The sequence below is a fragment of the Notamacropus eugenii genome, chromosome 3, assembly GCF_028372415.1.
Source record: "Notamacropus eugenii isolate mMacEug1 chromosome 3, mMacEug1.pri_v2, whole genome shotgun sequence".
In the NCBI taxonomy this organism is placed as follows: domain Eukaryota; kingdom Metazoa; phylum Chordata; class Mammalia; order Diprotodontia; family Macropodidae; genus Notamacropus; species Notamacropus eugenii.
The window spans coordinates 432,862,558-432,876,356 of NC_092874.1; the positions used below are offsets into that span (position 1 = coordinate 432,862,558).

The following is a 13,799-nucleotide window of genomic DNA, read 5'->3' on the forward strand; positions in this document are numbered from 1 at the left end:
TTTTTTTTAACATATTGATCAGTTATGCTCGTTTTCCCTCTTTTTCTTTTTTTATATTTTAAAATACTATTTGTTATATGGGGTGTCTCTCTTGGAGGGAGAGGGATAGAGATACTGGGAAACTATGGGGATGTAAAAAACAAAATACGTTGATAAATCTCCCCCTTTTTTAAAAAAAGCTACGCTATTATATAGCATAAATGGGATCTCCTCTTGGTGTTTCCCAGTGGGTTGAATCCAGCTAAGCTAAGCGTCAGATCTTATTTGCAAGACAGGACCTTCTAACCTCTACTTTATGAGAAAGAGGGCTGTGGCCCCAAGGGTCCGACTCACATATAGGCTTTGTAGTTGCTGCCGATCTTTTGAATCCGGATGTCATATTTGGCATCAATGAAGGGCTCAGCTGTGGCATAGGTCTGGGTGAGGGCCACTACGCTGGCTATGTCCTGGAAGTCATAGTGATTCTCCACCTTTACCTGGTATTGGAATAAGTATGAGAGAGAAGGAGGAGCAAATGTGAGGGAAATGGAGAAGACTTAAGCAGCCTTCGTGAACCAGGACCCACAAAGCCATTTGACTTAAAATCCATTCAGATGATTGCCTGGCTCCCACACTTTCCCAGAAGTCTCTCTGCCTCTCCTACTACTTTATAGTTCTCTAGACTTCTCTTTCTGGGTTCAGAAACCCTCCCTGGTCTTCTGCCACTAACACAGTTCTCTCCCACCCTCAATAATTTTTGAAACAGAAATCTAGTCAAAACAGGGAAGAGGGCAGGAATTCTAAACTTTGGGTCCTTTTGGTGGTCTGGTAAAGCGGACCCCTTCTCAGTATAATGTTTTAGATACATTTTTAAAAATACACAGGAAACAAACTATACTGAAATACAGTTCTCAAAAAAAATTTTAAGTCATGGATCTCTGGTTAAAAACCCTTGGAATACAGAGAGAAGAGAAAGTCATGGTATTTTATTTCTTACCAACCCTGCTTTTAATTTTTCTCAAAGTTCACTGTCTACATTCTGTTAGCTCATGACTGAAATAGTCTGGCTGAATTTGCTTCCTTGCTAGACCTGGAAGAGTCTTCCATGGAAGGTTTTCTCCAAGAAAGGCTTTCAAAATATGGCATCCTTTGATGCTTGGTGGCAAAAAAAGAAAAAAAAGGGTTCAGTTCTGGATAGATATTGCTACCATTCTCCATAGCATTAGGGTGAATGCAACCAGTTCACATGCTCAAAGTGGGACAATACTATCAGATATCATTGGGATAGAACCAGGGCTCTTGGCTGAAGAAATATCCTGACTTTGAGAACTGACCCTAAGATCTGGAGTTACAGAGTAGACTAGGGACTCTCTCTCTCAGTGTGGATGTTCACCTTGAATAGAATAGAGGGAAAGAGAGAATAGGATCTGGGCTGTTTTCAAAAACTTGTCCCTTCCCACATGCATGTCTGGTCCTCTGTGCAGCCCTCTTGGCTCCGTGTAACTTACCTTCCCCATGCCCGAGTGTGCATGCCCGATCTTTACCACCACAGGGAACGTCGGCAGTGTCAGCTAGAGACAAGAGAGGAGAGTAGGATTGACTCAGAACTTTTTGTCCCTCATCCAACACCCGGGCCCAGGCCAAATCCACTGCTTTTCCGAGGTTAGAACTGACCCTGGCTTGGGCTCCATGTTTCTTCTGCCCAGGATTCCTCTCCTGGCCAAGCTCACCCTGAACGTGGCTACAGTGAACAGCTGGTGGAGGAGAAGCCAACCTTGCTTCATCAGGATCAGGTCATGCCAGACTAACCTAATTTTCTTTTTCAACAGGGCTGTTATTAGGCTGGTATGGAGTGAGTGTAGAATAGGAGAGAAAGGGCTGGGCTTAGTATCAGGAAGACCTCAAATCAAAACTTCCCTAATTTTTACTGTATCTACAAAATGGCACCTACCTCCCAGGGTTTTTGTGAGGATAAGATAATATTTGTAAAACATTTTGCAAACTTTCAAGCTCTCTATATAGAGAAGTTATTACTGGGCCCCCAAGGAGAGGATTACGAGTAAGAAGGGGAAGCTAGAATGAGGCAGGCGTAGATGTGGAAGTCAGGCCAGCTGTGGAATTTCCATGTTTCTCAGGCTAATTCCTGGTATTTATCCACTAGGTCATCAATGGGGGGGGGACAATCTCTATGGGAAGGAGCTCCCATACTGGGAGTTTCTTGGGTTGAACAACTGACAACTCAAATGCGCATTCCTTCACAAATCTGCATATCTGATCAAGGAAATGTCATAGACTTCACTTATCTATTTTCATGTATATTACTTTTGACATTCTTCTTTAATTTAGCATTTTATTTTCCCTAGTTACATGTAAAATAATGTTTAACATTCATTTTTAAAACTTTGAATTCCAAATTCTCTCCCTTCCTCTCTCCCCACTCCCCCTCAAATAATTCGATATAGGTTATACATGTGTAGTCATGCAAAACATTGCCATGATAGTCATGCTTATTTCACTTATATTATTAACTTAGTATTTCAATTATATTTTAGCAAAGCACTTGAAGATTCTCATAACATTTTTGTATAGAAGTTGGAGAAATGTGGGCTACATAATAGTATAGTGAGATGCTTTTAAAACTGGTTATATGTCTGGGCACAAAGAAGGAAGGAAACACATATTTGTTAAATGCCTCTTATGTGCCAGGCACTATACCAAGAGTTTTACAAATATTATCTCAGCTGGCCCTCCCAACAACCCTGCGAGGTAGGTGCTCTTATTATGCCCGTTTTACAACTGAGGCAACAGAAGCAGAAAAAGGGTAAGTAACTTGCCTAGGGATTTTATTAGTATAATTGATATTAAAGAAGACGAATTACAATCTGCTTTGCTGCTTCACCCTAAGGTCTGTGGGAATTTTCCACCTGACTTTAGCTAAAATCTATTTTGTGTGACTTCTGATAATAGAGTGTGAACTTCTTGAGATCAGGCAGGGACTGTCTTGTTTTTCTCTTTGTATCCCTAGATAGAGTGCTTCGTACATAAGGTATTCAGCCATTTCAGTCATGTCTGACTCTCTGACCTCATTTGGAGTTTTCTTGGCAGAGATACTGGAGCAATTTGCCATTTCCTTTTCCAGTCCATTTTACAGATGAGGAAACTGAGGTGAAGAGGGTAAGTGACTTGCCCAGGGTAACACAACTAATAAGTGTCTGAAGCCAGATTTGAACTCAGGGAGATGAATCTTCCTGACTTCAGGTTTGGCACTCTATCCCCTGCACCACCTAGCTGCCTGGCTTCATACATAGTAAGTGCTTAATACGTTTTTTCAATCGTTCATCCATCCATTCATTCATTCATTCATTCATTCATTCATTCATTCATTCATTCATTCATGGTATCCAAATGGGGGAACTGAACATCTTCAGGCTCCTGGTAGAAGCCACATATGGAGGATTGTTTTCAGTGCTGTGAGGCACATTTTTAGCAGAACATTGATAATCTAGAGAAAATCAACATAAGGGTGACCAAGATAATCAAAGACATAGAGATTATGTCACATGATGGTTGATGAAATGCATAGAGGAAGTTTTGCTTGGAGAAGGAAAGACTTATCAGGGGCATGATTGCTACCTTCAAATATCTGAAAGATTGTTATATGGAAGAAAGAGGGTCAGCCAATCAGGTGGCACAGTGAGTTGAGCACTGGAACTTATATCAGGAAGACCTGAGTTCAAATCCCACCTCAGATGCTTACTAGCTATGTGACCTTAGGCAACTCACTTTGCCTCAGTTTTCTCATCTGTAAAATGGCAGCTACCTCCCAGAGTTGTGAGAGTAAAATGAGATCCTATTTGTAAAGCAATGAGCAAACCTTAAAGAGCTATGTAAGCATGAGTTATTACTCAGTCACTGAAGGCAGAAATAGAAATAAGAAGAGAAGGCTACAATGAAGCAGGTGTAGAGTTGGAAGTTAGGAAAAACTAACTCAGCAATGAGAGCTGTCGAAGAAAGGAACAGGTTGTTTTGGGAGGTGGCAGGTTCTGTCTCACTAGATGCCTCCCAACAGAAGCTAGACAGAATAACGTAGAGAGCGTTTTTGATCAGTTACACATTCGACCAGGTGGCTTCTGAGAGTCTCCTCCATGGTCTTTTCCTTTAGGTGCTAAATGTTTGTTCGACTGTATTTTGGATGTGGCTCCTTGTGTTTACCCTTTTCCCCAACCCCACTGTGTCCCATCTCTCAATGACTGTCTTGTTGATCCCTTAGCTATATTTCTCCCTTCCCAATGCTCAGGACCCTTCTTTCCTCCCTCCTCAGACAAAACTTAGCAGCCTCGGAGAATGTCAGATTTGGAAGAGATACCCAAGGCCAATCCAAATGAGATCAAGAAACTTCTCTCTAGCCTACATCAAAAACAGTCATTTGGCGTTTGTGCGCTGACTTCTATGGAGAAGATTCCTTTCTAAGGCAGTCCTTTTTTTATGCTAGGATAGTGCTAACTGTTATGATGTTTACCTCAAGTTTCTAAAAAGAGCTGTTTATTTTATTCACTCATCATCCTGTCTTCTCTTCCCTACCTCAGTCAGAACCCATAGAACTCATTCACTAAGGCACCAGTTAGTCAGTCTCTAAACAATTACTAAGTGCTTACTATGAATCAAGCACTGTGCTTGAATCCAAGAAAGTTAAATACAGTCCCTGCCTTCAGGAAGCTTATATCCCAATAAAGATACAGCATGTGAATGACTAGTACAGAGGAGAATATACAGAGCACATGTAATAAAATAAATTTTAAAAAATGAGACATAAATAAATATACAGAGTAGATGGAAGATAATCTGAGAGGGGAAGGCTTCACCAGTAAGGTGTTCAGAAACTACACAGCAAACCTCCCAGAGGTATCAGCATTTAAAAGAGAATTCTTGAAGGCTAGTGATGTTTTACTGACAGAATTGTTCTAAGGTAAAGGCAAGAGAAGTCAACAAGGCTTTAGTGGGGACTCACTATATGCTGTGCACTGTATGCCAAGTACTAGGGATACAAAAAAAGGCAAAGTCAATCCTTTATCTTAAGAAGTTCTAAGTCTAATGAGTTAGGCCACTTACAAACCACTATGTAAGACAAGACACACAAGTCAGATACATTGTGGATAACCTCCAAGGGAAGGCACTAAGATTAAAGAGATCTAGAAAAGACTCCTTGCAGAAAATAGAACATCAGCTGAGACTTGAAGGAAGTCAGAGAAGCCTGAAAGCAGAGAAGAGGAGTGAGAGCATTTCAGGCTTCGGGGAAAGCCAGTGATATACACTGAGTCTAGAGATGGAGGGTCTTGCTCAAGGAACAGCTAGGAGTCTAGCATAATGGAGGAATTATAGGCACTAAGACTTCCTGGTATGAGGTGGGTAGTGAGGTGTGGTAGAAAGATCACCAAACTGGGCATCAGGAGATGCGAGTCTAGTCCTGGCTCTTCCATTAACTAGGGGTGTGACTTTGGGCAAATTATTTCTCCTCTCTGGGCCTCAGTTTCTCTATCTATAAAATTAGGCAGGTGGACAGATTATCTTTAAGGTCCCTTCTAGCTCTACGATCCTCTATCATTCTATGATTTTTATGAATAATTTATGAACTCAAGATATTGGAGTCCTCTAGGCCATGGAGACAGTCATTGAGAGATGGGACACAGTGGGGTTGGGGAAAAGGGTAAACACAAGGAGCCACATCCAAAATACAGTCAAACAAACATTTAGCACCTAAAGGAAAAGACCATGGAGGAGACTCTCAGAAGCCACCTGGTCGAATGTGTAACTGATCAAAAACGCTCTCTACGTTATTCTGTCTAGCTTCTGTTGGGAGGCATCTAGTGAGACAGAACCTGCCACCTCCCAAAACAACCTGTTCCTTTCTTCGACAGCTCTCATTGCTGAGTTAGTTTTTCCTAACTTCCAACTCTACACCTGCTTCATTGTAGCCTTCTCTTCTTATTTCTATTTCTGCCTTCAGTGACTGAGTAATAACTCATGCTTACATAGCTCTTTAAGGTTTGCTCATTGCTTTACAAATAGGATCTCATTTTACTCTCACAACGCTGAGAGGTAGCTGCCATTTTACAGATGAGAAAACTGAGGCAAAGTGAGTTGCCTAAGGTCACATAGCTAGTAAGCATCTGAGGTGGGATTTGAACTCAGGTCTTCCTGATATAAGTTCCAGTGCTCAACTCACTGTACCACCTGATTGGCTGACCCTCTTTCTTCCATATAATAATCTTTCAGATATTTGAAGGTAGCAATCATGCCCCTGATAAGTCTTTTATTTTCTTCCATATTAGCCTTAGTCCTTCTGCTTCTCCCCTTGATCTTTTGTTTTTCTTTCCTGGACATCATCATCATCAGTCCTATAAAGGGAACTGCTGACAGAAGCAGGTTTTAAAAAGAAAAACATTTTATTTTTTTCTTCCTAGAAAATACTGTTGCTGCTGATGGAAAGTTAGCCCAAATGGGGACCCTGGAGCTAACCACAGGCACTGGGAGTGCCTTCAATGAGGCTTTCCACATTCCTCGTCTGTGGCCAGGGTGGCCTCTGCTTGGTGGGACTGAGGGTAAGATTAGAGAGGGACAGGAGACAGACCTGGGGGCAGGAAGAAGAGAGAAAGTCTGATTTATCTTGAAACCAGGAGCCCTATGTGGTCTTACCCTCTCAGACCTAGAAGGCAGTGACTCATAGTAGAAAGAGAGAATTTTTAGTCTGGGAAAGGACCTAGAAACTATCTAAATTAGCTTAATCTTTTCATAGATTAGGAAACTGAGGCCCAGAGAGAGGGAGAAATTTGTTCAAAGTTACACCACAGATATCACTAGAATCAGGTCTCTTGAATCCCCTTTTCTTTCCTCTTTTTCTCTCTCCCTTCCTTCCTTCCTTCTTTCTGTCCTCTCCCTTCCTTCCTTCCTTCCTCCCTTCCACCCTCTTCCTTCTTCCTTTTTTCTATTTCTTTATCTTCATTTTCCTCTTTTTCTCTTCCTCTCTCTCTCCATTCCTTCTCCCTCTAAATAAAAAAATGAATATTTTGTTACTACTTTTAAAAAGTGCTGCTTTATATACCCTACTCCCAATTTTTTCTCCTTTGTAATAAAGAAGTAGAATTAAGCGAAACAAACCAATACATTGGCCATGCCTGATAACAAATATACGCTTCATTCCATACCCATAATCCACTACCTTTCTATTAAGAGAAGAAAGTCATGCTTTACTATGAGGTAGCAGAAGTTAAGATTGGTTCCTGTGATAATGTTCTGATGCCTTACAATGTTGCTTTCCTTCATATCATTGCAGTCTTGAATACATTGTTTTCCTGGTTCTGTTTACTTCGTTTTGCATCTGTTCAAACAAGTCTTCCCAAATTTCTTCCATAGTGTTTCCTGTGATACCATGATCAATAAGCCAACATGCAGATAATTTTTACTATAAGTTCTGCCCTGTGCAAGGCACTGTGGGTGATGAAGACACATGGTCCTCATTTTCAAGGACTTTATGATCTAATTGGGAATCTGAGACAAGTGCACTAAAAGACAGTTAACAACACTAGACAGACAATTCATTGTGTTGTCCAGGCAATGTGGCAGAGATAGCACTAAAATACCTATTGCCTGGAAATTCCACTATTAATGAATCATTCTTTTAGCTTTAAACCTTGTCCCTTGTTATAAATGGAAACTCAAAAACTATTTCACCTTTCTGACCTCAGTGGCCTCAACTACAAAATGAGGCAATTGGTCTAGATGAAGGGACTTAAGCTCTCTCTTTTGGTTTTAATGTTATCATCCTACGATTTCTTGAAATTATCTGTGAAGCCTGAGGTAGGGACTCTGGGGATCCCTGGTTTCCATATTGTGTGAGAAAAGGGAAGGGAAGAGAACATGATGACAGGACCAATTTCTCTGGATGGGAAGAAAGATTATCAAAGGTACAGAAAGACATTCTGAGTGGAAAGGAAGGGATGAAGGGCAGCTGGAGATAATCTACCTCTTTCACAATTTTGCTCCCAGTCATTCCTGGGAGAACTGTTAATAAATCTATTCATCTCATAGATTTAGAGCCAGAAGGGACTAAGCCATTTTACAGATGAAGAAATGGAGGTACAGAGAGGTTGTGACTTGACTAAGGTCAAATGGGTCTTCAGGAATAGTGTTAGAATTTGAACACAGGTCTTCTGACTCCAAAACCAGTATTTCTACTGTATTTCCCTCTCTGGTCTCAGTTTCCTCATCTGTAAAATGGCTTAGATCAGCTCTAAAGTCCTTTACAGCTTTTTTATTCTATGTTCCATGGCTTCTGTCAGACAAAGGCAAGCACCCATGTCAGATACGTTTCTGGGATAGGGGGAAAGTTATCCTGAGTTCTCTGGGGAATGGGCAGTAGTCAGAGGAGACAGATTCAATACCTGTTTCAAGAGCTACTTCCCTAACATGGTTCTCCACATAGACTTGGAAGAAACAGCAAATGCCTTCCAGAGAGAAACATTGGCAGGGCCTCCTGGTGAGGGGGACAACCCCTCTCTCATTAGTCCAGCCACAGGTTTTCCCATGATGCTTCAGTGATGGAATCCTCTGGACACCACAGGGACCAAAAGTAGTCATGTGAGCAAATACAGTGAAACCTAAGACTCCAGCTGGGGCCAAGTGCCTATCCCATGGGGGAACCAGAAACAGGGCCTTAGATGAGTTCCTCAAATTGTACATTATCAGTCATTTGTGGGAGTTATTCTCAGCCCTTCCCAGAGGAGCTTTCCACAAAGCAACTGAGGATTCAGAGGAAATCCCTGGTGCTGGATCCATGATGGAAGTGGTGCGAGCCTGGCAAGAGATTCAACTAAGGTGATGGCAGTAAGAATAGAAAGGGAGGGATGGCTACAACAAACAAAGAACAGCCTTTTCTGCTTATAGACTATGTCCCAGAATCCTCTCCTCAATTTCATTTCTTGCTCTCAACTGGTTTTCACTCATCTCTGCTAAAATGCCAGCTAATATGGTGCACCCCCAATCCCTCATGGTCATATATTTTGAGCTGGAAAGCCAGGACACAAGAGGCCATTAAGTCCAAGCCCCTCATTTTACAGATAAAGAAACTGAGGCATATTTTCCTAGGGTTACACAGCTAGTAAGTGTCCAAGGTGGCATATGTATCCATCTTTTTGTCTTCAAGTCCTGTGCCCTTTCTATTACACCACAGGTTCTCATTGACCATGCCAGTGGCTCATTTGTCTTTTGTTTGAAGATCTGCTCATCAAAGTTCAGAGGTGCTCATCACCAGAAGGGTGGCTGTGGGGTAACGAGTTTTTCATAAAAGACTAGTTCCCAAGGTATAGAGAGGTTTTGACATGCATCTTATGATCACAGGTCTGGAACTGGAAGTGACCTCAAAGGTCCTTCAGTCCAGAGGGGTTAAAGATGAGGACTTTCTCAGGCAGCCCAGAACCAGATTAAAATGTAACAGGGAAATGTCTAACAAAATAAATTACAATACAATAGGACATAGATAATATTAATATGTGGTTTTCCAAGTCAATATGGAGCCAGCAGGGATCCTTCCATAAGGTTTGATCCTATTTCCATCTCTCTGAGTTTGACTCTGCAGCTGTAGTCTAACCCTCTTTTCCCCTGGTTGGGGAAATTGAAGCCTAGAGTCTCACCCATGTTCAAACAAGTAGTAGACTTCATAGGCAGGTTTAAACCCAAGTTTTCTGACTCCAGAATCAGCATCCCTTTCCTTGTACCATGCCCACCCAATTCACCAGTTCTTGTGTAGGCTGCTAAGTTTTACCCTCTCAGGGGTGTCTGAATTTTCCTGTTCATCTATGGAAGATTGGGCAGCATGGCTATTTTAGAATGACTCTGTGTTTAAGGCTTTCTATTAAAGATTTGTAAAAATCAATAATAATCATCTAAAAAGAAAAAAAAAACGCTGGTTTTGGAAACAAGACTTGATTTGATTTTGGGTTTGCCAGACTTTGGGCAGGTGACTACTTGGTCTCTGGACCTCAGTTTGATGCTGTTTAGTTGTTTTTCAGTTGTGTCTGACTCTCTGTGACCCACAAAAAAAGATACTGAGTGGCTTTCCATTTCTTTCTCCAGCTCATTTAAAGATGAGGAAACTGAGGCAAACAGGGTTGAGTGATTTGCCCAGATTTTAATTCAATTACTTCCTCTGAATAAAGAAAGAAGGAAGAAAGAAGGAACAAAAGGAAAGATAAATGAAAGAAGGAAGAAAAGAAAAAGAAAAGGTAATAAAGTGCTAGAAACAGATGTTTGGTAAGGTCCTTCTCAGTTCTAAATCCTACGATTCTATTACCTAATGAAATGGACTTTCCTGATGGGCAGTTGAGAAGGTGTCCTTTGGCAAAGATTATCTTCTGTAAGTCATTCTTCACTAGTGGCTGCCTACATCAGTTCAAAGTTCTGGGAAGTTCATAATGCATCTCCACTGAATTGAAAACAAGGTATCAGGAGGGCAGAGCCAAGATGGCAGAGTAGAAAGACACATATACTCTAGCACTTCCCCCACAACCCACAAAATACCTGTAAAAAATGACTCTCAACAAATTCTAGAGTAGAAGAAGCCACAGAACAACAGAGAGAAAGGTAACCTGGAAGGCTGACAGAAAAGGTCTATCTCATGGGACAATGAATGGAGTGGAGCCCATCCCTGGCCACAAGGCATTGCGAGGAACAGGATCTGAACAGACCTCCGAATTTCCATCAGGGAGGGTTCCAGATCTCTCAACCCACTAGCGACAAAGAAAGCTCCAAAGGTCAGTGTAGGAGGGCTTTCCCAGCTGAGTGAGAGGGAAATGGGTTCCTCCAGCTATAGCCCCAGGAAATGGTAGAGACCACGGCAGCAGACTGCAGGCAGCTACAGTGGCCAGCCAGGAAGCAACCTGGGTCCATTGTCCAAGCAGTTCAGTTTAAAGCCTCTGTCCATAGGGAGCAGCTGATCTAATCCTCAACCCTGAGTGATGGTCCTGTCTCCACCCCAAGCCCCCAGAAATCAAGCAGCTGAGTTGAATCTCAGCCTTGAACACGGCACTGGGGAGAGGAGAGACGATAGGACCATCCTCTTGACAAAGGATTCAGAAGTCAAGTAACTGGCTGGAAAAATGTCCAAAAAATGGAAAAAAAATAAGATCATAGAAGGTCACTTTCTTGGTGAACAGGTGTCTTCTCCCATCCTTTCAGATGAGGAAGAACAAGGCATACTGTCACAGGAAGTCAAGGCCTCTGCCTCCAGGGCCTCCAAAGGGAACTTAAACTAGGCTCAGGCAATGGAAGAGCTTGAAAAGTGAGTTAGCAGCTTGCTAAAGGAGAACCAAAGAAATGCTGAGGAAAATAACACCTTTAAAAAGAGGCTAACTCAATTGGAAAAAGAGGTCCAAAAAGCCAATGAGGAGAAGGAGGCTTTAAAAAGTAGAATTAGCCAAATGGAGGAGAAGATTCAAAAGCTCACTGAACAAAATAGCTTGTTGAAGAGAGAATTGAGTTTGGGGAAATGAATGACTATGAGATAAACCAAGAATTTAAAAAACAAAACCAAAAATTTGAAAAAATAGAAGATAATGTAAAACATCTCATTGAAAAACAACTGACCTGGAAAATAGATCCAGGAGAGACAATTTAAAAATTATGGGACTATCTGAAAGCCATGATCAAAAAAAGAGCCTAGACATTATCTTCCATGAAATTATCAAGAAAAACTGTCCTGATATTCTAGAACCAGAGGGCAAAATAAATATTGAAAGAATTCACTGATCACCTCCTGAAAGAGACCCAAAAAGAGAAACTCCTAGGAATATTGTGGCCAAATTTCAGAGTTCCCAGGTCAAGGAGAGAATACTGCAAGCAAGGATCTAGAAAAAAAAAACAATTTGAGTATTGTGGAAATACAATCGGGATAGCACAGGATCTGGCAGCTTCAACATTAAGGGATTGAAGGACTTGGAATGGACATTCCAGAAGTCAAAGGAACTGGGATTAAAACCAAGAATCACCTACCCAGCAAAACTGAGTATAATACTTCAAGGGAATAAATGGTCATTCTATGATATAGAGGACTTTCAAGCATTCACAATGAAAAGACTAGAACTGAAGAGAAAATTTGACTTTCAAACACAAGAATCAAGAGAAGCATGAAAAGGTAAACAGGAAAGAGAAATCATAAAAGACATTCTAAAGCTGAACTGTTTACATTCCTACATGGAAAGAAAATATTTATAATTCTTGAGACTTTTCTCAGTATTTGGGTAGGTGGAGGGATTGTACATACATGCGCACACACATACACGCACAGAGTACAGACTGTGTTGAATAAGAAGAGATATCCACAAAAAAAAAGATATAAAATAAAAATTAGGGGGAGAGGGAGGAAAATACTGGGAAGAGAAAGGGAGAAATGAAATGGGGTAGGCTATAACTCATAAAAGAGATAAGAAAAATCTTTTTCAATGGAGGAGAAAAGGGAGAAGGGGAGAGGGGAAAAGTGAAACTACTCTCTCCACATATGGCTTAAGGAGGAAATAACATGCTCACTATATTTGGTATGATAATCTATCTTACACTACAGGAAAGTAGGGGAGTAGGTGACAAGTGGGATGAGGGGAATGATAGAAGGGAGAGCAAATGGGAGAAGGGAGTAATTAGAAATAAACACCTTTGGGAAGGGACAAAGTCAAACGAAGGAATAAAAAAATAAGGGGGAATAGAATAGGATAGAGGGCAATTTAGTTAGTATTACACAACATGATTATTATGGAAGTCTTTTGCAAAACAACACATATTTAGTCTGTATTGAATTGCCTGCCTTCTCAGTGGAGATGGACAGGGAGGGAGAAAGGGAGAGAAGTTGGAATTCAAAGTATTAGAAATGAATGTTGAGCATTATTATTGCACATAACCGGGAAATAAGAAACACAGGTAATGGGGTATAGAAATGTCTCTTGCCCTACAAGAAAAGAGAGAAGATGGGGATAAGGGAAGGGAGGGGTGTGATACAAGGGAGGGCACACTGAGGGAAGGGATACTCAGAATGCAAGGTATTAGGGGGTAGGGGAAGGAAGAGACGGGGAGAAAAACTGGACATATTACAAAGTGATGTAAAAGCAATTAGTATTAAAACAATTGACTGAATTAATTACTGAGATTAAATCAGAGACATCTTTACTTGGGGGAAAAGAATTTTAGTCTAAATTTCCTAGAGGCAAGTAACCTCGGGTAAAATTTGGCATTGATGGAAAAGTTAAGGTTTTAATGGTAAATTTTATTTTATGATTGTTTTTTAATCAAGAACTAGAACATGTACAGAAAGGCATGTAAGCCACTTAAAACTTGCCTCAAAAGATGTTCCTTAGCCAATATGAAATTATAGTCATATCTGAAACCTGCTTATTGGAACTTGCTATTTTAAGATGCTATGGGACTATTAACTGACTGTTCTTCTGAGTCTAATTCCAGATATGGATAGCAAGAAAGGCAGTCTGGGCCTCCAGTCCATGATGCCAATAAAACTGTGAGATGCTGGTATGAACTGAAAAAGGTGATCTCATAGGAAGGGTGGGAGAGAGGCTGTTCAACCTGGGCTGAGGTAGGATTCTCCTGACCCAATTTCCTCACTGACACCTGGCAGACTTTAAGCCTGACTGAATGCAAGTTGACAATCTACTCCCGCCTGTAACTGACATGAAGTTGGGGAGATATTGTTTCCCTGCAGCGTCCCTACTCTTAGTGGCAATTTCCTATAGTCAGAAGGTTTGTAAGCTTAATACCAGATCTATTAA

At 41.1% G+C, this 13,799-nt stretch overlaps 1 protein-coding gene across 1 annotated transcript in view; it reads right to left on the reverse strand.

Annotated features, from left to right (window-relative positions):
- The window catches only part of SYN2 (synapsin II), a 255,075-nt gene that overhangs the window by 38,172 nt on the left and 203,104 nt on the right, over nt 1–13,799 (reverse strand). The window contains exons 6-7 of the mRNA XM_072598463.1: nt 1,488–1,550; nt 334–476 (exon numbers count right to left, since the gene is read on the reverse strand). Coding sequence (XP_072454564.1) covers nt 334–476; nt 1,488–1,550 — 206 coding nt within the window. The remainder of the gene's footprint in view (nt 1–333; nt 477–1,487; nt 1,551–13,799) is intronic.